Source organism: Dendropsophus ebraccatus, chromosome 9, assembly GCF_027789765.1.
Source record: "Dendropsophus ebraccatus isolate aDenEbr1 chromosome 9, aDenEbr1.pat, whole genome shotgun sequence".
Classification (NCBI taxonomy): Eukaryota; Metazoa; Chordata; class Amphibia; order Anura; family Hylidae; genus Dendropsophus; species Dendropsophus ebraccatus.
In genome coordinates, this window is record NC_091462.1 from 113,117,777 (window position 1) to 113,141,859 (window position 24,083).

Sequence of the window (24,083 nt, forward strand, 5' to 3'; positions counted from 1 at the left end):
TATTTATTACTGATACTAAAGCAACCACATGCCCCACAGATTTAAAGGGGTATTTCAAATTATATCACGTATCCCTTACCAGGCTACAGGATAGGGGATCGGAGTCAGATTGTGGCAGGTCCATCCCCAGGCACTTAGCAGAAGGAGATTAGGTGTCAGCGCCCATTCCATGTCCTGCCACTGACAGCAGCCACCGTCGCCTTCATACGCAGTGACACCTAGACACAAGAACGTCCTTAGATTAGGAGTTTCTGTTTTATGTGATGTATATAACTTTCTATTGTTGTTCCTTTTATTAGAAGATCTTGACCATCTCAGGGGGGAGACAGCCGGATCTGCTACAAATAGAAGATCACAACAACCGCCCTTCCCAGGTAATGACACAAATCCAACAGCAGCACATAGACTTACAGTGACATCGCACTGACATACAGCCGCCACTACCACTAAAAGGGGTACTCCGGCAAAAAGAAAACCCTGCAGGAAGTGATGTTTTCTGTCCAGTCTGACACAGTGCTCTCTGCTGCCACCTCTGTCCATGTCAGGAACTGTCCAGAGCAGCAGCAAATCCCCATAGAAAACCTCTCCTGCTCTGGACAGTTCCCGACATGGCAGCAGAGAGCACTGTGTCAGACTAGAAAGAATACACCACTTCCTGCAGGACATACAGCAGCTGATAAATACTGGAAGACTGGAGATTTTCAAATAGAAGTAAATTCCAAATCTGTATAACTTTCTGACACCACTTGAGTTCAAAGAACATTTTTACAGTGTTTTCCTTTTAAAGTAGCCTCCAAGGGAAAGTCAAACATATACATCCACATGTAACTTGCCCGGCACAGCTGCTTCTTTGTTACTGGACAGCAGAGTAGCCTGACACATATTACATGGGTGGCCAAGTCACAGAGACAGCCTGGGTAGCTGCTATGGGGTAGGCACATCTAGTTAGAAGGCTGCTGCTTTATATAGGGAAAAGATATATGTTTAAAAACCTCTCATGTTGTATTTTCTGATTACAGATCAGCGGCACTTTGTGGACAGACATCGTGCTGCACCAATAGGACGGGTGGCTCCTATCCCAGACAGAGAGCAGCTTGTGGACAGACATCGTGTTGCTCCAATCCCGTATGAGGAGCATTTTGTTGATAGATATCGCCCTGCACTGATACAGCGGATAGCTTTGGTGGCTCCGATCCTTGATGATCTTCTTCAGAGGAGGTTACTGACACGTGAACAGTACGAAATAATATTCAGCAGGCGTATCAGTCAGGATCAGATGCGAGAGCTTCTCCATTTTGTGGAATTCTGGGGAGATGAGGACAAGGACCAGTTCCTGCAATCTGTGAGAAGACATAACCCTCCGGTCATCAGGGATCTGGCTGGAGACTTCTCTCCTGGGATCAGGGTCTTCTAGCTGCAGTTACCTGTACTTGTCAGTGCCTTTTCCTTATTAGCACTACATGGTTCATTAACAGGAGTCTTCCTGGCCTGATACACTGTTATAAGGCTGGGTTCACACTACGTATATTTGAGGCTGTATTTGTGAGGCTGTATAGCAACCAAAACAAGGAGTGGATTGAAAACACAGAAAGGCTCTGTTCACATAATGTTGTAATTGAGTGGATGGCCGTCATTTAATGGCAAATATTTGCTGTTATTTTAAAACAACGGCTGTTATATTGAAATAATGGCCGTTATTTACCGTTATATGGCGGCCATCCACTCAATTTCAACATTGTGTGAACAGATCCTTTCTGTGTTTTTAATCCACTCCTGGTTTTGGTTGCTATGAGGACCTGACTTGAGGACCAAATACTGCCTGAAATATAGGTAGTGTGAACCCAGCCCTATACAGTAAATTATTAACCCTTAGGGGACACAGGAACTTTTGGCATTTATGACGCCATAATCCCCGACGCTGACGGTTGCCGGTGCTGGACTGCTAATGTTTATCCCACAACTGTGAAATTAAATTTCCAGCTCTCAGTGGCAGTCTGTTTCTTACTTGTTGTTTTCTTGATGTCATGTTACATTCTGTATGTTACCCCCCAAGGGCACTATAAACATAAATGATAATAATATTATTAGAATTACTCCCTTTCCCATCTGAGCTGCTACGTCACCTGTTGCTGGATGAGGAGGGGGGCCCCCTTACTGTATCAGGTCTTTCGTCTTTCTTGAAGGTCCCCCTGACACACATTTAATTTATACTTTATTCATTTTCTTATAAATAATACCACAATTATTAATACAAAATGCCATAACTTACATCATATTAACCCATTTCCCTTGGTTGGTGAAATCTTACTTTCTTCTTGAGGACCTACTAATATATCACAGGCTCGACATTCATTTCGTCTGACGTCCTGCCAAGAGATGTCCCCTAGGACGCCTGGACTTGTTTTGAATACAGCTGTATCCCCTTAGGGTTCACCCCCCTCCACCCTCTAATTCAATCATCCTCTTCTATTCTATACTCGCCAGCCCCTTGTTGATCATCCCCCCCTGACACACATTACTTTGCTGTCCTATGTGAGGGCGTCTTCTCTTAGGATTTGTAGGCAGTATAATTCAGAGCACCGCTCTTCTGGTTTGGGGAACGGTTGGGCTACAGTCTGTATCTGGTAATGGTTATTTCCCATATTTATAAGGAATTAATCGGACCTTTCCCGGCCACAACTCCACCCTTTCTTTGACTCTGGGAAAAAGACTTGGGCAGGACTTTCTATGGGGATGAGACTTGCCTGATTCTGACCACTCCGCACAGCTCCTCCAGATGTGTATGTATTCAGGAGAATGGATACGAAGTATTATCAAGATGATACAAAACACCGGACATTACGTCCCTTTAGAGTTTGGAACACTAGCAATCCTACTAGTCAGCTGTTATTTAGGGCCTTATTACACTGAGCGACGGAGGTCAATTCGGTAGATTATCACTTCATGTAATAAAGACAATGATCAGCTGATGACAACTCTCGTGGGCTTAGGTCCAGATCTAAAATATTTGGCCGTCGTCTGTGCATTGCTACGTATAATAGTGATGTGCGGCCGACGGGTGGTGAATATGTATAGAAAATAATAAACTGTATCCCTTACCTCTTCACGCTCCCCGGTGTCTTCCTGGTTTCTCACACTCCCCACAGCCGATGGTACAACTTTAGGGTCCTATTTCCTGGGCCGAGGAGGGCCCGATCAACAATGTAAACGAGCGCCGATCTGCTAGATCGCCGCTCGTTTACTGGGCCTATTCCACGGCCCGATGATCATTGAGCGAAGGCTGCAGGGACATTGTTACCGATGTCCTTGCAGCAATACATTACCTGTCAGGTCTTCTCCGCTCTGTCTTCCTTTCCGGGTCCCGCACGCTCTAGCTTCAGAATGGCCTGTCAGCTGACAGGCCACTCAGCCAATCACAGGCCACGGCGGTCCCGGCCTGTGATTGGCTGAGCGCTCCGTCAGCTGACAGGCCATTCTGAAGCTAGAGCACGCGGGACCCGGGGAGGAAGACAGAACGGAGAAGGCCTGACAGGTAATGTATGATGCTGCTGCTTGTCAAATCGTCGGTTGCCCGCCGCGCACCGCTATTCCACCGTAGCGATGTGCGGTGGGGGAACAATGATTTTAGGTCTGGCCCTAAATGAACAATCAGCCGATGACACGATCATCGGCTGATTGTTCTCTCTATTCCACCGAGTGATCGTTACTGTGGAATAGGGTCCTTAGAAGTGACTGCTCAGCCAATCACTGCCCAGGACAGCGGCCGTGGCCAGTGGTTCGCCGAGCAGCCTGTCACTTCAGAGATCAGCTACGGGGAGCGTCAAGACACCGGGGAGCGGGGAGAGGTATACAGTTTATTATTTACTATACAACAAGGGCCGAACAGACATCGCTAACAATATATATACAGTCCTTGCCCACTCCCCCCCCTTTATTTTTTCTCCTTTTGTATCTCATCTCTACCTACGTCTCTTCTTTTCTTCTTGTTTATAGTGTTGCTGTTTATTATTTCATACACTTTCTTTGTCAGTATTGTTGATTCTTATTGTGTTGCCAAATTGCCAGTTCATATCCTTTGCATTATGTGCTATGTTGGTCTTGGTGCACTACCTGACCTGGACTTTTATTCAGCGTCAGCACGCCATGGATATGTCCGATTATATGGATGACCGTACAGAGACATATTTACCAGCTTGTAAGATACCTCATAATAAGGAGACGACATTACAGAAAGGAGGAGCTTTGTACCAAGAAGGTTTGGATAGTTATAACACCATCAAGGACGGTATATAATTCATAGGACGACTAACCGTATAGAGACACTCTATCCCACCATCAGCAATGGAGGACTATGCCAGTGAAAGTAAGCGGACTAATGTGTATGTAAGTCATTGGCTGCAGCATTCGATCTATGACGTTGTAGAGATATGTCTGCCATTCCAAATGCAGAGTCTCAGCGTAAGAGAGAGGGAAGCCCTGCCCCGTACCTTCAGAAATAGGAAACCGTATTATCGGCCGTACTTGGCCTATTACCAACCGTTCAGGCTGATAATTTTTCAGAGTAAGGCTATGTTCCCACAACGTATAGACAATGGCCCTTGTTTGGCACTCAGAAACAACTGCTGTTGTACTAAGTGTCAAACAATGGCCGTTGTTACATTGAAAATTGTGTTAAAATCAATGCACAATGGTGGCTCATTGTGTCTCTCAACATTTTTGAAAGATCAGTGTCGGTCTGAAGATTGTCGCCCTGTGCAATAGGAGCAACAGCAGTTCCGACAGCTCCTCCCGCTGCTCCCCGCTCATTGTCGTGAAAGTAATAGCACTGGCAGCTAGCAGGGAATGAGGGGGAAGCAAGCACTGAGCTGACAGGTTGGCGCTCGCTTCCCCTGAGCATCAGGCTGTATAATACTGCCCTTAGTGAGAGCAACGAAGGGGTGGAGTGGGCCCCTGAGAAAGCACCATAGTGATGCCTTAGGGGCCTATTCCACGGAGCGATAATCGGCCCGATTTGGCCGATTATCGCTCCGTGTAATAAATACAACGATCAGCCGATGACAACGATCATCTGCTGATCGTTGATATAGGTTTGAACCTATATTTGTCGGGCGCCGACCGCGCACCACTGCGTGTAATAGCGGTGCACATCCGGCGACTGACTATATCCATTACCAATCCATGCTTCAGGGCTGCTCCTGCGGTCTGCTTCTCCCCAGGTCCCGCGCACTCTAGCTTTAGAGCGGCCTGTCTTTAGCTGTCAGGCCGGGACCGCCGCAGCCTGTGATTGGCTGAGCGGCCTGTCAGCTGAGATGCAGCCCTTGGCCCAGTAAATGAGCGCCGATCTGCGCTCGTTTACAGTTGTTATCAGGCCCCTATCGGCCTGTGTAATAATACCCTTAGAGTATGATAAGTCATTCCCCCTGACATTAAGCCAACTTGATCCTCTCTAACTAGTGACCTGATCACCTCTGACGTTCTATTTGACAAGACCCCAGAGTAAAGTTTGACGTTAGTATTTTATAAATAGGTCTATATGGCCGCACATCTAAGGGTTCTATGTAGAGATGAGCGAATAGGATTTGTACGAAGTAAAACTGATCTATGCTCGTATCCCTCAGGCTACTGACTCAGAGGGAGGATACCGCCCTTAGCCACTGTTTTTTTAACAGACCAGGCAGAAGCTGTGTCCAGATGGCAGGGAAACAGGTTTCTGGCAGATATTAGCGGATCACATCTCCTAACTAACAGTAAACCTACGTAACATCTTAGCCCCAAGTCGCATTCGTCCAGTTGTTAAGAAGGGGTCGGGGGCGAATCGGCTCTGGGGGCGGGACAGTGCTTCAAACAGCCTTACTGGACCAAGGAATAAACTACTGAGTGCACTGGTAAGCCCCTGCTCCTTTTATACAGACATCATTTGATCATGTACATATATACTGTACATATATATATATATATATATATATGCTGTATTATAAGTTGTTATTAGCACCTGAGGAAGCTGCCGGTCCAGCCAGGAAACGCGTTGTGTAATTTCAGCAGTTTTCGGCTTCCCCATCTTGGGCACACTTATAGCATATGCAGTGGATCCTGTATCCTGGGTAAGTATACACCTTTAATAATTAAGAGGAAATAACTGTAACCTGACATCAGGGAGTAAAAGTATTTTCAGTTTCATTTACGTTGATCGGAGAATGGCGTCTTCTAAGCCGGGAGAAGATGTGACCTGCTGCATCTGCCGGAACCCTTCCAGCGACCCCGTATCCCTGCCGTGTGGACACAGCTTCTGCCCGCTCTGTGTCACAGAGTCTCCGAACACACAGGAGCAGCTTTATACCTGTCCTCAGTGCGGGAAAAGACCGACCCTGCAGAGGAACACCGAGCTGAGGAAAGAAGTGGTGGAGCGCCGACATCCACTGAAGAAGTCTCTGGTGCCCTGTACATACAGTATTAACCCTCCACCACCCGCCACCGAGGCTTGTCTGCAAGTGTCTCTGTGTTTGGTGCTGGAGGCTGAGAAATACCCCAACCACAATCTACCCCAGGAACATTACTGCCCCCAGGATTCTGCTGGTATCTATGGGGACTGCGGCCTGCTGGGGGGGCACAGAAAGCCCCCGGAGAGGTCTCTATACAAACCACTAAAAAAGAAGAAACCTAAATATGATCTCTGCAAGGTTCCCAGGCAGAAGGAAACGAGAACCACTATCCAACGTCTCCAGAAGATGCCGAGCATAGGACAAGGAGAAGAGAGCCAGGTGGAAGAAGAGATTTACATCATGAAGATTGAAGTCTCCGAGTATTGCTCCAACCAAACCATGGCGGACGTTCAGGAGATGCTTCACATGACCGACCCCTTACCTGCCCTACAACAAACCGGGGGGTGCGGAGAAGCTGCGATGCGTAAAGGGGGTCATCGTAACAAGGGTGCAGACCCCGATCTCATCCTAGGCGACATGTTCAGAAGCGTCTCTGCACTGCTGACAGACAACCTACCTACAGGTAAGAGAACTCCATACAGCATTATGGCGGGTTAGTTATAGGGAATATATATATATATATATATATATATATATATATATATATCTGTTATCTGAATACGGGGCCAGTATCTTGTCTGAGCCTTTACCACATGACTCCAAAGTCCAGCACCCGCCCTGTCCCTGACCAGGTGTGGAGAGACGCGTTTCATGCTGGGGGGGGCAGCTGCAGAGGTAACCATATGCTGCCCGGCGAGCTCTGTACACAAGCCAGGGATCGTAAGAAACTACAGTCTGGGGTGGACTCGCTGACCCCTATGTGACCTGTGCGGAGGTCATTGTGCTGGGAGGGAAGCAGATAAGCTGTGACCATGACCTATTGTGAATGGTTTGATCCCATCTTATCTACACACCAGTGCCCCCTTCCACTGTCATCTGGTCTATGATGATAAAGAGAAGAGTTTTCTCAGAACTGGACGTGCTTGACAATTATTAGGCTTAGTGGCCAGAGTGAAAACGGCATGATTTCAGGATTATTATTTAAAATAGATATATTTTTATTTATATTAAAGGGGTATTTTCACCTCAACCTATGTCCTCTCACTACCTTCTGGTTAGACAGTTGCTCAGTGCTACAATCCCCACAATGCATTGCTTCTCCTCACCTCCCATCCTGCCTTCTCCCTTCTTGCACTCCTGCCAGTTCCCAGCTTAGAGCTACTGCAGAATATTGCTCTACACAGCAGACTATTTCTCCACTAATGCAGCTAACCATTCTCCGTCTGCTCCTCTGCCTGTGGCATTGTTCAGCACACAGCCGCACGCTGTAATCACACATCACTCTTCCCTAAATGTTCCAACAGATATATGTGTATATTACAGGGAGAGGGTGATATAAGCTTTAGGGGGCTGGTCAGAGGTGATGACATCACTCAGGGGGTGGGGCTAGACCCCAAAGGCAAGAAGCAGAGACAGCAAAGGATGATGGGAAAGAGGGTGGAGCCAGGAAATTGCTGAGACACCACCTATACTGATTGAGAATGAGAGAATTACACAACTTCCTGTGAGGCCTAATTCAGGCAAAAGCAGCTGAAGCCAGTACTATTAGTGATATCTGACTGTCAAGATGGCTCCAGAGATGAGAATGACAGCCCGCTTATCCAATTATTGACTGACTGAGATGGGATGTTGTTGCGGACGATGATTTGCTGAGCAGGCTGAAATTTTTGTCTGGGGAGTAACAGCCCGCTCAGCCAATCACTGCCTGCTATGCTGTTCTGTCTGTCAGTAATTGGCTGAGCGGGCTGGAGGAGGCTGAAGACACTGGAGACATAGGGGGAGTGCAGACAGGTAAGTATTACACGACAACAGCTAAACAGTTGTTAAGGTTCTATTCACAAGTCTGCTAGTTTTACATAAAAAATTTGTGAACCTGGTCGCTCATCTCTAGTGATAGTGATATTAGTTATATGTCTTGGGGCGATGATTTATACTTCATGTATTTTAGATGTGAAGTACAAGAGTTTGAAAGACGTAGAAGAAGAAGGGGCCACCAATAACTGTCTGTATGATGGGACAATGCAGGAGGTGGATGCTGTGCTGGACAGTAAGGTGAGGAGGTGCACTCTCATCCATCATTGGATCCTGGCCTGGGAAAGGAGAAGGGGGTTGGGTTCTGGCAGTGCCCCCACTTTCTGTGGTGTCTGCAGGATCTATGGTAGGGATGGGCTGCATTACATTATTTAGGGGGTGGGGCTACAGCTCAGAAACAAGATTCAGCCACGCCTCCTGTGACATCAGAGGATAATGCATTGTCTATGGAGAGAGGAAGGAGTCAGGAGATGGAGACAATACACATTGTGTAGTTCTTCTATTTCCTGTAAGGGGTGAATCACATAAAACCACAATGGAGCCAGAAGTGATAACATTTTATAGTTAAGTTATATGTTTTGGGGTGACAGCTTTATTTAAATACAGTTTTCTGATGTCAGGATATCTTTACCCTCAATAAAAGGATCATCACGCAGATCCAATAAAGAAGCACATGGACACACAAGCGGGGGAGTGGTAGGGCCGGTGGTGGATGGCGGCAACAACAGCTACTCTGCCTTGGCTGAGCATCTAGATGCAGGACTAGGGCAGGGAAGTCAGAGGCTTCTAACTACTAATCTTTTGTTTGTTGGTTTAGGCTCTAGATTCTGCATCTTTCGGAAATGTGACATCAGCCAATACTAAAGTATACAGGTAATAGAAGGTGTTCTGCATCTGCCATAAAGTGTATGTGGGAGGATATGACTATTCAATGATACTGGACGCTAAGGCAGAGGGATGACAGCCAGTCAATGAAGAGGTTATCCAGCGCTACAAAAACATGGCAGCTTTCTTCCAGGGACAGCACCGCTCTTGTCTCCAGTTTGGATGGGGCTTTGTAACTCAGTACCATTGAAATGAATTGAGCTTGATTGCAAACTGCATCTGACTTGTAGACAAGAGCCGTGCTGTCTCTGGAAGAAAGTGGCCATGTTTTTGTAGTGCTGGATAAACCCTTTAATGGAGTATTAATGTGGAGAGAAAAAATAACATTTCTTTAATGGGGTTATATAATCCTATTGAATTTAAGTAATTAGTTGTCACTTCCCTACTTGCACTTTCCAGAATATTAGAAGAAACAGGAGACAACTCCTCCCTGAGTGAACACTACATGTAACGTGTGGGCTCCATCTGGCTGATATGTTGTCACCTCTGTCATACAGGCTCCAGTCCTTATAGTGGTCACAGAACAATTCCCTGTAACCTGGAACAACTCTCTCACATGCCTGGTATATAACCCTTTCCTGTATCTTCCCCCAGATTACGCCTAACATCCGCAGGACGGCACATCTGCCCTGAGACTGGGATACAGTTTGTGGTGAAGGGGCCGGTGGTCCTGGAGTACAATGTGGAGTCCTGGAGTAGTCACATGACCGATACCCTGAGAAGCCAATACGAGACTGTGGGTCCTCTGTTCAATGTAAGAATACAGGAAGGGCCGGATAACGTGTCAGCCGTGTATCTACCTCACTACCTGTCTCCACAATGTAAGTTGCTCAGGTCTTCCGAAATAATAATCAATGTGATGTTAAAGACTTAAGAAATCCACCCTTAAAGGGGTATACCAGTATCAGAAAACTAAATTTTTTATAAAACTATCACCCCAAGATATATAACTCACTAATATAGAGTTATCACTAATAGTACAAGCTGCAGCGTGATTTGCTTGACTTGCCCCCAACAGGAAGTTGTGTAGTTCTCTCCAGTGTTGTATTGTCTTCAGCTTCCTGCCTCCTCCTTCTCTTCTGAGACACCTCATCCTCTGTTCTTTTAGGAGGCTTGGCTGGTCTCTGAGCTGTAGCCCCACTCCCTGAGTGATGTCTCTGACCAGACCCTATAGCCCCACCTTGTGTTTATACCATGCTGCCTTGTGCTGGATAATGCCACAGGTGGAGGAGCAGACAGAGAATAAATACAGCAGGTGCAATGTATAATGCACTGTCCTGCAGCAGCCCTGCTCCGACGTAATGCCAGTAATGCAAGTAGGCAAGGTGGGAGGGCTGTGATAAAGAGCTGAGGGTAAGCAATGCATTTTGGGAATTGTAGTAGTGAGAAACTGCTCAGTCGGGGAGTCATAGATTAGAATTGGGGTAGACAGGTAAGCAATGCTTTCATATTTTTTTATTATTTTATGCTTTCATATTCATTTTGAGTAAGGGTCCTGCAAAGATGGTACAAGACTTCAAAAGGAAACACTAAATGTAACCAGTAGTTGATGACATGGGGCCCGTACAGCACAGCCTATTGTTCCGTACACATCACTGACTATATCTCTGTGTTTTGCAGGTTATAAACAATATAAATCTTATATTAAATGCGTCCATTTCAAGGACAATAAGATGACCGTGGAGTCACCGACAAGACTTGCCCCCTGTTACGCGGTGCTGGAGAATCCCTCGTTTTCCTGCCTGGGGGCTCTTGTGGAGAAGCTCCTGACATTAATAACACGGCCGTTCACGTTTCATGGGGTCGCGCTGATTTACTGCAAAGTAGATACAACCTACAGCTTTCGCCTCTATGTCATGATTGATAATGAACCGAGATTACAAAGCGTAAGTCCATTCTATTATATTATTGTCAGATCGCTGTACAGATGATAAAGGGTTAACATAAAGAATAGCATATACAATCAGGAAAATTACATGAATAAAATAAAGGTCAGACCGGTACATAGAGAGCACCCTGCCCCTGAGGACTTACATATTAGGAGAGGACACTGCCCGCCAGGGCTTACATAGAGAGAGAGGACCCTGCCCCTGAGGACTTACATATTAGGAGAGGACCCTGCCCCCGAGGGCTTACATAGGGAGAGAGGATCCTGCCCACGAGGGCTTACATAGGGAGAGAGGATCCTGCCCACGAGGGCTTACATAGGGAGAGAGGACCCTGCCCCCGAGGGCTTACATAGGGAGAGAGGACCCTGCCCCCGAGGGCTTACATAGGGAGGGAGGACCCTGCCCCCGAGGGCTTACACAGGGAGAGAGGACCCTGCCCCCGAGGGCTTACATAGGGAGAGAGGACCCTGTCCGCGAGGGCTTACATAGGGAGAGAGGACCCTGCCCCCGAGGGCTTACATAGGGAGAGCGGATCCTGCCCCTGAGGACTTACATAGGGAGAGAGGACCCTGCCCGCCAGGGCTTACATAGAGAGAGAGGACCCTGCCCCCGAGGACTTACATAGGGAGAGAGGACCCTGCCCCCGAGGGCTTACATAGGGAGAGAGGATCCTGCCCACGAGGGCTTACATAGGGAGAGAGGACCCTGCCCCCGAGGGCTTACATAGGGAGAGAGGACCCTGCCCCCGAGGGCTTACATAGGGAGAGAGGAGCCTGCCCACGAAGGCTTACATAGGGAGAGAGGATACTGCCCCCGAGGACTTACATAGGGAGAGAGGACCCTGCCTGCCAGGGCTTACATAGGGAGAGAGGACCCTGCCCCCGAGGGCTTACATAGTGAGAGAGGACCCTGCCCCTCAGGGCTTACATAGGGAGAGAGAGGACCCTGCCCCTGAGGGCTTACATAGTGAGAGAGGACCCTGCCCCCGAGAGCCTACATAGTGAGAGAGGACCCTGCCCCTGAGGGCTTACATAGGGAGAGCGGATCCTGCCCCTGAGGGCTTACATAGGGAGAGAGGACCATGCCCGTAACACAATATGACAAGTTCTGGTCAGCAACTGACTGTTCCCAAGAACTATAAGCTGTATGTATCTGACACAATGGTCCCTTTGGCTCCATTTGTAGGGTCAAAGGGGTTATAAAGCTCCCAAAAAAATGAGGTTAATGGAAGCCGATGTGTTGTGCAGACATAGTGCAGCACATCTAGATTTCTGGCAGGTTATTGATAATGGTCCAAAATTCACCAGCACAGAACAGTCACAACGGTGATTGAGAATGGATATATGGGAGAGCACAGGGATCCAGGTGCTCAGCTTCACCAATCCAAAAGTATGAGGTTTGTTGAAGACCAATAAAAGTTTTGAAGATACCCCTTCATCAGATCCAAATAGGAGGATACATTCTACATACAGTATATATATATATATATATATATATATATATATATATATATATATATATATATATATATATAATTATATATATATCCAGTATATATCCAGTGGCTGTTACTGATCATTCCCTACAGCCCCCTGTGATATGTTACTATTCATTCCCTCCTGTGATATGTTTCTGAAAATTTCCTACAGCGCCCTGTGATATGTTTCTGATCATTCCCATAGTGCCCGGTGATATGTTACTGATCATTCCCATAGTGCCCTGTGATATGTTACTGATTATTCCCATAGTTCCCTGTGATATGTTACTGATCATTCCCATAGTGCCCGGTGATATGTTACTGATCATTCCCATAGTGCCCTGTGATATGTTACTGATTATTCCCATAGTTCCCTGTGATATGTTACTGATCATTCCCATAGTGCCCTGTGATATGTTCCAGATCATTCCCATAGTGCCCTGTGATATGTTACTGATTATTCCCATAGTGCCCGGTGATATGTTACTGATTATTCCCATAGTGCCCTGTGATATGTTACTGATTATTCCCATAGTGCCCTGTGATATGTTACTGATTATTCCCATAGTGCTCTGTGATATGTTACTTTATGTGTCCCCCGCATAATCTTCTCTGTGTTCCCGCTCTTATAATCTCCAGGCCATTAACAAGGAGATCGGGAATGACTTTCACTACATCTGTAAACCTCCCCAAACGAATCCTGTGTCTGCATATAAGGAATACATGGTACAGGGCCCACGTGGAGCGGTGATAGAACCTGAGGTAATGGGCCCAGATAGACTGCAACTGTACTAATACTACAACCAGAGAACCCTCCGACAGCAGGGTCTATACTGGGGCACTGCGGACGGGATGTTCAGATCCAACAGGGCCGGCAGTGTCCCAAAGGGTGACAATGTACATGAGACCAATGCAGTCTATAGATTCAAGATTCCTATCATTCCTATATGTAGCACCCTCCATTGCCTCCAATATTCTCCCTCTTCCAACACTCATGTGGTGGACAGGTAACGCAGAGGACACTTACAGGGGATGTCCAGCCGTATCTGATGGCCACCGTGAAGCAAACTGTTCAGGAGAGGGGGCTATGAGGAGGGACGTCTCCAACCAGAGATCTCCTTTAAACGTCCAGTCCCCTCACTGATCTCCTATCACTGATCTCCCATCACTGATCTCCCATCACTGATCTCCCATCACTGATCTCCCATAACTGATCTCCTATCACTGATCTCCCATAACTGATCTCCTATCACTGATCTCCCATAACTGATCTCCCATAACTGATCTCCCATAACTGATCTCCCATAACTGATCTCCCATAACTGATCTCCCATAACTGATCTCCTATCACTGATCTCCCATAACTGATCTCCCGTAACTGATCTCCCGTAACTGATCTCCCGTAACTGATCTCCCATAACTGATCTCCCATAACTGATCTCCTATCACTGATCTCCCATAACTGATCTCCTATCACTGATCTCCCATAACTGATCTCCCATAACTGATCTCCCGTAACTGATCTCCCATAACTGATCTCCCATAACTGATCTCCTATCACTGATCTCCTATCACTGATCTCCTATCACTGATCTCCTATCACTGATCTCCCATAACTGATCTCCCATAACTGATCTCCTATCACTGATCTCCCATAACTGATCTCCTATCACTGATCTCCCATAACTGATCTCCCATAACTGATCTCCTATCACTGATCTCCCATAACTGATCTCCTATCACTGATCTCCTTTTACTGATTTTTAGGTTGTACGTTTCAGACTCCTTTGTCCCTCGCAGCTTTATCCTTACACTGGGATTACTGTACGGGACATCGGTGAGGAAATCCAGCTGAGTATAGCAGAGAGAAGCAATGGGAGCATCGTCTGGTCACGCTCTCTAAGAAGAGGTGAGAGGTTACAGAGCAGGAGAGAGCGGCTGCTTGTATGTTGTTTATTACTCATACTGAAGCAATAGGATATTATATGTTAGGGTACAAACACAAACAGCAGATATGCAGCAGATTTGATACTGTGTTCAGTTATTTAGATCTAATAACTGCGTATCGCAGCAGTAAATACGCAGCGTATAAGCCGTGTGTGTTTGTACCCTTATAGAGTATTATAGTTTTAAATAGAAATGAAGTTTTTTTTACTGTTTCCTTAATATTTAAAGGGGAACTTTGGCAAAAAAAATCTTTCAAATCAACTGGTTTCAGAAAGTTATACAGATTTGCAATTTACTTCTATTTAAAAATCTCCAGTCTTCCTGTACTTATCAGCTGCTATATGTCCTGCAGGAAGTGGTGTACTCTCTCCAGTCTGACACAGTGCTCTCTGCTGCCACCTCTGTCCATCTCAGGAACTGCCCAGAGCAGCAGCAAATCCCCATAGAACACCTTTCCTGCTCTGGACAGTTCCTGACATGGACAGAGGTGGCAGCAGAGAGCACTGTGTCAGACTGGAGAGAATACACCATGTCTATATTATTTTCTGAAACCAGTTGATTTGAAAGATAAAGATTTTTGTCAGAGTACCCCTTTAACTAACTAACTAACTAACCAAATGATAAAAGTATAGAAGATCCTAGAGGCCGTCTAATTTTTTCAGTCAGCTCCACTACTACACTGGAAGTATAGTAGTGGTAGTACTTCTCTGACCTCTGACCTGTGGGACTCCTCTGCTCCTGTCAGTGCTGCCACACAGACCTCCATATACTGCTGAGCACGGGACCCCCCTTATTTATGGGCCTGATCACAGCTGCGACCTTTGTGACCCCTATAGCTATGCCAATGATTTTTCCCTTCCAAGCCAATATTTCCTGTTATGTCCCATTTTAGTTTTATTACACAGTATACATTTTTGAAAGCAGAACGTTCCGTTCCATCTGAATACTTGTCCTATTGTTATAGTCAGTGTTATATCACATATGTAACTTTCCATTGTTGTTCTCTTTGTTAGAAGATCTCGATAAACTCAGGGGGGTGACAACCAGATCTGCTACGAGTGGAAGATCACAACGTCCGTCCATCTCAGGTAATCTCCTCTGTCCGATCACACAGATCCTATAGCCGCACATAGACACATCGGGGAGATTTATAAAACATGGTGTAAAGTGAGACTGGCTCAGTTGCCCCTAGCAACCAATCAGATTCCACCTTTCATTTTCCAAAGAGTCTGTGAGGAATGAAAGGTGGAATCTAATTGGTTGCTAGGGGCAACTGAGCCAGTTTTACTTTAAGCCATGATTGATAACTCCCCCCCCCATCATGTCTTAGTATTCATAGCATTTCTATAATAGTGAGTGGAGCGTCATTTACCTGTACTACCATCTTTATGGGGAGGGGGGCGCTCTGAGCATCTTATTATAGACATTTGGTTCATTGGGAATCTGCAGATGATGAAATTACATGAAAACATAGAAGTAAATTAACATCTATAAAACTTTCTGATAGCAGTTAATTTCAAAATAATAAAAATGGTTCCTTTCTGGAGTACCCCTTTAATAAAAGACAAAAGTATGCTATAAAATCTGTCACGCTGTATTGTTTAATTACAGATAAGAAGCCTTGTGATCTGACCATAGGGCAGGTGCTCGGGCTCCTCAGTAAGGATCACTTTGTGGACAGACATCGTGTTGCTCTGATAGGAGGGATCCCGCTGGTGGCCCCGCTCCTGGACGACCTCTATCAGTACAGACTGCTGACAGCTGAGGCCTATGACACCGTGCGGAGCAGGACGACCGCCCAGGAGCAGGTGCGGCAGCTCTTGGGTTTTGTTAATTCCTGGGGAAATAAGGACAAGGATGAGATCCTGCGATCTCTGAGAAGCCATAACTTGCCACTCGTCAAGAATCTGGTTAGAAAGGAAAATCAAGCTAAAGGAATCATGACTTCTCTTGTTGTGGTGTTTCTTATAGTGTCTAAATTCAAGTCCTTAAAGGGTTAAGTTTTCGGACGGTTGCAGCAACGCCATGATGTCATACAACCCTTCCCACATCTGATTACACTATGCTATGTGTTTATCCACTCTGCAGTACTTGTGAATTAAGGCCCCATAGGCTGCAATGATCCTATTCATTTCAATGGCAGAATTTACTAGAAGAACCAGTGGTTGGAGTCTCCCAGTCCCTGCCTCTCTCTTAGCAGACAGCTGCCATTCAGTAAGGAGTAAGGGCGCCTTTACACAGACAGGTTATCTGACAGATTTATGAAGCCAAAACCAGGAATGGGTTTAAAAAGAGCAGAAATCCCAGTCTTTCCATTATGACCTGTTCTCTGTTTATAGTTTGTTCCTGGCTTTGGCTTCAAAAATCAGTCAGATAAATCTGTCAGTCTGAGCTATGCGCCCAGTGTATCTGCCCGCACTCATACTGAGCAGAGCTGCCGGGCTGTACACATGTATCTAGTGCTGCTCCCCACATAAGTAGGCCTAAAGCCTGCCTGGAAGTATATGGAGATATCCCGCCAAGGCAACTTCTCCAGTCCTCACTTCATCTTAAAGAAGGAGTCATCCATGTCTTTTGCCTCTAGACCAGAGCTGTCAAACTGAGGCCCTTTAGCTGTTGCAAAACTACAATTCCCATCATGCCTGGACAGCCAAAGCTTTAGCTTCATACATATACACAGTGCATGATGGGAATTGTAGTTTTGCAACAGCTGGAGGGCCTCAGTTTGACACCTGTGTTCTAGACAGAGAGGAGCCGCTTTCATGAGGACATCTCTGCTTGTCTCATGTAGGCCTTTGGCCAAGACTACAGCTTTGTAGCTAATATATCATGTCTAGACTGCGTCCTGCCATAGGACATTGCTGCTCATCATCCGGGAGTACACTAACTTTACTACAGTCACCGACAGAGACCAACCCATAGAGATTTCCTTGGTATACTAGGACTGTGTCACCCCCATGTAATATACAGGTATTATTATAGGCCTGCTAACACCTAACAATGGATCCCTCCTCACTATTTGTCAGGCTGGGTTCACACTAGGTTTTGGCTGTCCGTTTAACATAAAAGGAGGCAAAACCAGATAGTAAGAACGGCTATAGGTGTGTGCCATCTGTTGGGATCCACTTTTCATTTACTTACATTATAAAAAAAACAACAAATCCAACACTTTTTTTCCTTAGAATACACATAACGTGGTTGACCACATTTTTAAGTACGTTAAAACAAACATTTTCAAACAGATCTGTTAAATACGAAGCAAAAAACGCAGTGTGATCCCACTGGAGCTGTGCATTGAAAACTACTGCCATAGTAAAGAAACACTCTTACTTGTCTGGCTGCCTATTTTACACGAAACACCACGGGTCTTGTATTGCCATCCACCAAGCATATTATCCTAGGAGCGCCCCAGGGGTCACAGGCTTACCCCTTGTATGTGTGTGCTCACTAGGACTTCAATGCGCCAAATTCCACTCCAAATAGGAATGTGCACACTGAGGAAAACACGTGGAAGACTTGCGGCGGATTCCGCCGCTCGTCCCCACGCACTCCAGCTTCACTCTCCGTCTGTGTCATAGGCTCCATTCTATGGTCAGGCAGATTGCACCATCCGCCCAAAGACTGAATGGGAGCACAGGGGACGAGCGGCATAAACCACCACAAGTCCTCCGCATGTTTTCCTCAGTGTGCACATACCCTTAAAGCACAGGTGTGTTCCTAAAAATCCCATCCAAGCAGAGGTTTGCTCACAGAAAGATTGTTCAGATAATAGATCAAGGTGTGTTAAGTTCTTATACAGCACAACCACCTATATCAACGAGAGATTGTGCTCTCAAAAATGCCAAAACACTGATCAGGCAATATTTAGCTGTCAGATGCAAATGTGGTACTCGGCCAGTGATGGTGATTGTCGTGACACCAGTGCTAGTCCAGCACACAGGTGTGATGTTGGTACCTGTTTTGTATGTGGCCGGTAGTGTCCCCCAAATGGTCGGTGACCTGCCAAGTTGTTGCGAGTCCCTTTGGCTCTTGTCACGGTAATCCTGAGTGGCAACTTCTTCACACAGATTCTTAGTGCTTGACCTTGTGCTTGAGGAGGTGCTTGAGAGTAGAGGAGAGGTAGTTGTAGCGCTGCTTAAGGAGTAGAGAAGAGGAGTCTGTCAGAGGAGCCCCAACCCAATGTAGCTGTGTACTCTGCTGGAACTTGACGATATACTTTGTAGTCAATAGTTTACTTATAGTTGTGTTTAGACTTTTGTCTGACCACCTTCTGCCCTACAGTGTCGAGCTACCCATCCTGTTAGGGTGTTCTTGGCGTGGGTAAGGGTGTTCTTGATGACCTCTCCCTCTAAAATGCTTAGCATTGCATAGTAGATAAAGTGGTAGTATTAAAAGAACTGGTTGTCTTTTGCTGCATCTATACACTCTGGTGTCTAAACTAGACTTAACTGACTTTGCTTGTCCCTAACAGGGGTCCTGGCATCAGCCAGGCCCTTACTTAGCTACTGCAGGATCAGCTCCCTCTGTGAGAATCTGGTAAAAACTAACTGTGCACTTCCTGCACCATGTAACTCCTACAGGGTCCTCTGCATGCCTAACTGTGAGTGGAGGGGATGAGTGTGTGCAAAAGAGATAGGTTAGAAATAGAAAGCACCTCCTATTGGTTAATAATAGAGGTGAGCGAACCTGGAGCATGCTTGAGTCGATCCGAACCTGAACTTTCGGCATGTGATTAGCGGTGGCTGCTGAAGTTGGATAAAGCCCTAAGGCTATGTGGAAAACATGGATATAGTCATTGGCTGTATCCATGTTTTCCAGACAACCTTAGAGCTTTATCCAAGTTCAGCAGCCCCAGCTAATTAAATGCCGAATGCTCAGGTTCGGATCGACTCGAACCCGAACCCGGTTCGCTCATCTCTAGTTAATAACAAACACATGGTATACAATAGACATTAACCGAATACTGACTTCAGATGTGCAACACATAGGCATATAAAATACTGACACCTAGTGGCGAAACTGTAGAATACCTCATCGCCACTTTTAACCTGAAATAAAAGGCTTTTGGACAGGTGCACAAGAGAGACAAAAACACCGGTGGTGGGACTGCACATGTTCATTCTTTAGCGTGGAGAGAGGAGGCACGCGAGCCTCCCATAGACTCTCATTATGACACGGAGGCTGGCAGAATTTCGCTGTGGAATTCCACCAGTTTTGCTCCGTGTGCACGGAGCCTTATAGTAAGATTCTCCCTGTTGCCCATAGCAACCAATCACAGCTCAGCTTTCACTTTACCAGAGCAATATGAGAACTGAAAGCAGAACTGTAATTGGTTGCTATGGGCAACAACTTCCTATAAGACTGTAAGCTATGGGCACCGGTATATAAGGAGGACATGGCTGACCTGGTGTCGATACAGAGGAAGGTGACCAAGACAATGGGAGGTTCACAGGACCAGGACAGGTTATCAGATTTTTGGGTTATTTTGTTTGGGAAAAAAAGGACACATTTGAGGTACGATCTGATCCCAATGTACAAATATATGAATGGACAGTACAGCGATATTTGGGTGATCTCCTTACACCCAGGCCTGTAACCATGACAAGGGGGCATCCTCTATGCTACGTCTAGAGGAAGGAAGGTTTCGCCATCAGCACAGACGCAGATTCTTTACTGTAAGAGCAGTGAGACTATGGAACTCTCTATATTCTTTACTGTAAGAGCAGTGAGACTATGGAACTCTATATTCTTTACTGTAAGAGGAGTGAGACTATAGAACTCTCTATATTCTTTACTGTAAGAGCAGTGAGACTATGGAACTCTATATTCTTTACTGTAAGAGCAGTGAGACTATGGGACTCTATATTCTTTACTGTAAGAGGAGTGAGACTATGGAACTCTCTATATTCTTTACTGTAAGAGGAGTGAGACTATGGAACTCTCTATATTCTTTACTGTAAAGAGGAGTGAGACTATGGAACTCTATATTCTTTACTGTAAGAGCAGTGAGACTATGGAACTCTCTGCCACATGATGTCAATATGGTTGTTTTTCATTGAACAAGTTCAGGAGGGTCCTGGGATTTATTCTTATTATCTTATATTAATATGGAGACAAATGCCTCCGCCTGAGTCTTTGCCTACCTCTGGATCAGGGATGAAAGACATGACACATCAGAAAACGTGTTTGGATCCAGATTCTATACATTTTATATCTCAGTCACATCCTACGATTCATTTGAGCCATATAGTTTATAGAATTCCTCCGAAAGTCGAGAGACACAGCTGAGAAAAGAAGCTGCAATGATATTCTCCAGCAGATCATCCATAGAAGAGACTGGATCACCGTTTGTCTCTGTCTCCCCATCTGGGTCATCTTGGAGAAGATCCTTACTCCGTCCTACTTGCTGCAAGAGTGAGACCGGATCGGTGATGTCACACAGCTCCTCCACATCCTCCATTTTGCTGCACAGCTTCTTCTTCTGCTTGTGTAAGCTTTTCGTTAGTTTCGAGATATTCTGCAGCTCATTATATAGAACTTCCTTTATTGTTTTTTGCACGTGATTTAAGTGTTTTTTTATCTTCTTAAATATGGCGTGTATTTTACCGGTTAACGTCGCTGTTTTCTCCCTCGCTTCCCTTGTCACTTCCGCCATGCTCTCTATTCTTCTATCAATCTTTTCTTCTCTCAGTTTTAGTTTACATAGAAAGTCATGTAACTTATTTTTCTCATCATCAAAGGCATTGCTCAATGCTATAATCTGATGTCCCTGGTGACTTCCTGTCAGGCCGCAGGACTCGCAGATACTGGCAGCATCCTGGGAGCAGTAGTACTGTAGAACATTACCGTGTTTGCTGCACTTTCTGTATGCAAGTGATGCAATTGCAGTTGGCGGGATCAGGATGTGCGTCAGCTCCTTGTTGTGGGCTTCCAGGTGTTGGTCACACAGAGGGGTCTCACACTGCACACACGTCTTCACAGCAAGTACTCGAGACTCCTCACAGTATAGACAATATACCTTTTCCTCTTCTTCCTCCTCTTCAGTACGTGCCTGGGCGGCTCGATAGGTTTGTAACTTCTGAAGCATTTCTGTGCTGCTCGGCAGTAGAGGACGCTCATTTATTCTCCTTTCACATACTGGACAGTCATGTACTCCACAAACCGCATGGATATCCAGCACATGATCTATACACGGCCGGCAGAAGGTGTCTCCACACTGCAGTGATACCGGGTCAGTGTAGATTTTCTCACACATAGGACAGGTCAGCTCCTCAGTCAGATCAGCAGCCTCCATCGTGTGAGGAATAGAAGTGAAGATCTCACAGTCTACGAGAGTGAGGTGTGTGCACACCCATCCAGCAGTTAAAGATGACGAATGAGGAAGAGCTCGCCTTCATGTCACTGCCCTCTTTTTAACCATGTAGATCAGGGATTACATATTGCTTTCTGTCTTATTTTAATTTTTTTCTTTTAACAAAATCTTGAACTACATAAATAATAGATGAGAATTTATGAGAACAAACCTAACATGCATGCGTTAGGATAGGGACAGGTAGACACAAGGACAGGTGAGCCCTGACACTGGCACCCGCCCCTCTGTCCCTATTGTTAAGGTTAAATTTATATGTTGACCTCTCTCTATGGAGAGAAGCCAAAAACCCAGGTAAAGGATGGTTTTTGAATTATATCTAGAGTTGGAATCCTGCAGTATTACCAGCTCGTTACTTATACGTCATGGACACAGATAAGACAATGTATCATGATTATAAGCCTGGAGAAAATGGCCCAAGTTTTATTATGGTCATCACATTTTATAGACAGATAGAATATAGGGTGGTAACAAATGCTAATAAGGCATAGATGAGGCGGTGCTAGTGATTTAGATATTCAGTCATGCGCAATGGCATCTATATTAGTATTCATTATTATTATTCAAAAAGGTTAGAACAATACATTCTCTGCAATGATACTTTCACATTATTCCCACTGTAACAGACAGGCAGCTTTCCTCTGAGAATGGCCTTGAACGCTGATAAACATGTCTCTGAGGGAAATAGTTCTTGAGACAAAACATTCTTTCTAGTGTCCATATCAGAAGTTTTCCAAGGTAAGAAATGGTCCAACTATAAGTTAACCCTATCAGGGACTCTCTAATGTGCTGGAGCTTCTGAGCAAGAGGCCTATATATATGTAGTCATACAGGTACGGTGCAGGTAGGTAAAATCGTATCGTTGGCCTTATCATTCCCCCATTTGACATCCGTGGAGCATGGATATGGTTCATCACTGGTGGTTGGGTCGTAGCCGGAGGTTTTAAGGACTCTACCCTCAGCCGCAGGTTGATCAAGGGACCACAGGTGAAAACATCCTCCAAGTACTAGTACAGCATCCAACCTCCAGAAATGTCCAGGCGGCACAGATTCAAGAGAACCGATAAGAGAAAGAAAGCATAGTAACGTTAGTCTCTTATATGAGGGTGAAGCTTCTTCCTGTTTGTCGAGGTTTTATACGAGAGAAAATACACATGAACACTTTTACTGAAAAACAGATCAGTATTATGCATAAGACCACTTGGAAGAGACCCTGAAGGACTCCCATTAGTTTATGGGCATCACCATAGGATAGACAAAAATAGTACCATACGTTTTATTGAAAGTTATAGATGGCGGAACAAACTTACAGCAGATGAGGTAGGTAGATCTGCAATAACCGAAAGATAATACTAAACAATGGGTGAGTCTGTATAGTATACATCAATATACAGCTTAGTTACAACAAAACAAATAAAAGCTTATTATCAATACCCAAACAATCATATATATATGACAAATACCTCTCCGGATTTTATCAAAATAACCAAACCTTATTGTCTCATCACTCCTGTCCCTAAGATTTGTCCCTAATCTTGACTACAGATGTAGCCCCCTTCTCTAGGTCCCTTTACCGTAGGACTGCTTTAAAGGTAAGACAATCCTCCGTCCCGAACCTAACTAGTCTCCTGTCACTCCTACGTCTCCCTGTGACACTGAGTGATCAGACAATAAGTTCTTCACTGTATATAACAGATGTGACTCTATCACAAGGACTCTACCACTTTGGTATCATGTGGGTATTGGAAAGTCACAAAAACTAACTTTAAAAAGTTTTCTGAAAATAAAAAGTTTAGATGTGAACAAATCTTATCTCATGGCAAAAGCAAAAATAAAAAGTTGATTGACACATAAACCAAAAACAGCATAACAGGTGAATGCAATAAAATCTCCACAATGTGACCTACTATGTAACCTCTAGATTCACTTATAATAACCAATTAGTGAATTCACAATCTTCAGTATGGGATTCTCAAAATTTCCACTTCTTTTTAGTCTTTTTACTTCATTTTGTACCTAGAAAACGTCTTTATGATTAGATCACACAGGACTAATGACTGGTCGCATGGTCACATCTCTTCCTGTACATAATCATATAGTATTATACATACACCAATAATATGAAGTGACTGGGCGCTTAATACCGATATAATATTTGGATCCTA

General features: G+C 45.2%; 2 protein-coding genes across 8 annotated transcripts in view; one reads left to right on the forward strand and one right to left on the reverse strand.

Moving 5' to 3' along the window:
• Positions 1-17,870, forward strand: part of LOC138801576 (caspase recruitment domain-containing protein 8-like) — a 28,731-nt gene extending 10,861 nt beyond the window's left edge. For 2 of the 5 annotated variants that reach the window (XM_069984550.1, XM_069984554.1), the window contains 2 exons: positions 300-374; positions 1,020-1,572. In XM_069984550.1, coding sequence (XP_069840651.1) covers positions 300-374; positions 1,020-1,414 — 470 coding nt within the window. In that variant the 3' untranslated portion in view covers positions 1,415-1,572. Of the gene's footprint in view, positions 1-299; positions 375-1,019; positions 1,573-9,830; positions 10,058-10,856; positions 11,123-13,241; positions 13,365-14,369; positions 14,512-15,562; positions 15,638-16,160 lie in introns of those variants that run through there. The other 3 variants (XM_069984551.1, XM_069984553.1, XM_069984555.1) reach the window with 3 other exon arrangements.
• LOC138801578 (E3 ubiquitin-protein ligase TRIM8-like) lies at positions 16,106-21,865 on the reverse strand. 3 transcript variants are annotated; one of them, XM_069984558.1, is made up of 3 exons: positions 20,693-21,865; positions 18,505-18,680; positions 16,106-16,386 (listed from the first exon to the last, which is right to left on the reverse strand). In XM_069984558.1, exon 1 carries the CDS (start codon positions 21,841-21,843, stop codon positions 20,776-20,778), a length of 1,068 nt encoding a protein of 355 aa, XP_069840659.1. In that variant the 5' UTR covers positions 21,844-21,865; the 3' UTR covers positions 16,106-16,386; positions 18,505-18,680; positions 20,693-20,775. The 3 variants fall into 3 exon arrangements, with proteins under 3 accessions (XP_069840659.1, XP_069840660.1, XP_069840658.1); XM_069984559.1 differs by lacking the exon at positions 18,505-18,680; XM_069984557.1 differs by lacking the exon at positions 16,106-16,386 and having other exon boundaries at positions 17,234-18,680.
• Between the last annotated feature and the right edge of the window lie 2,218 nt (positions 21,866-24,083).

Excerpts from the sequence above, each read along its gene's own strand:
- LOC138801578 (XM_069984559.1), bottom strand. The coding sequence starts at position 21,843 with ATGGAGGCTGCTGATCTGACTGAGGAGCTGACCTGTCCTATGTGTGAG.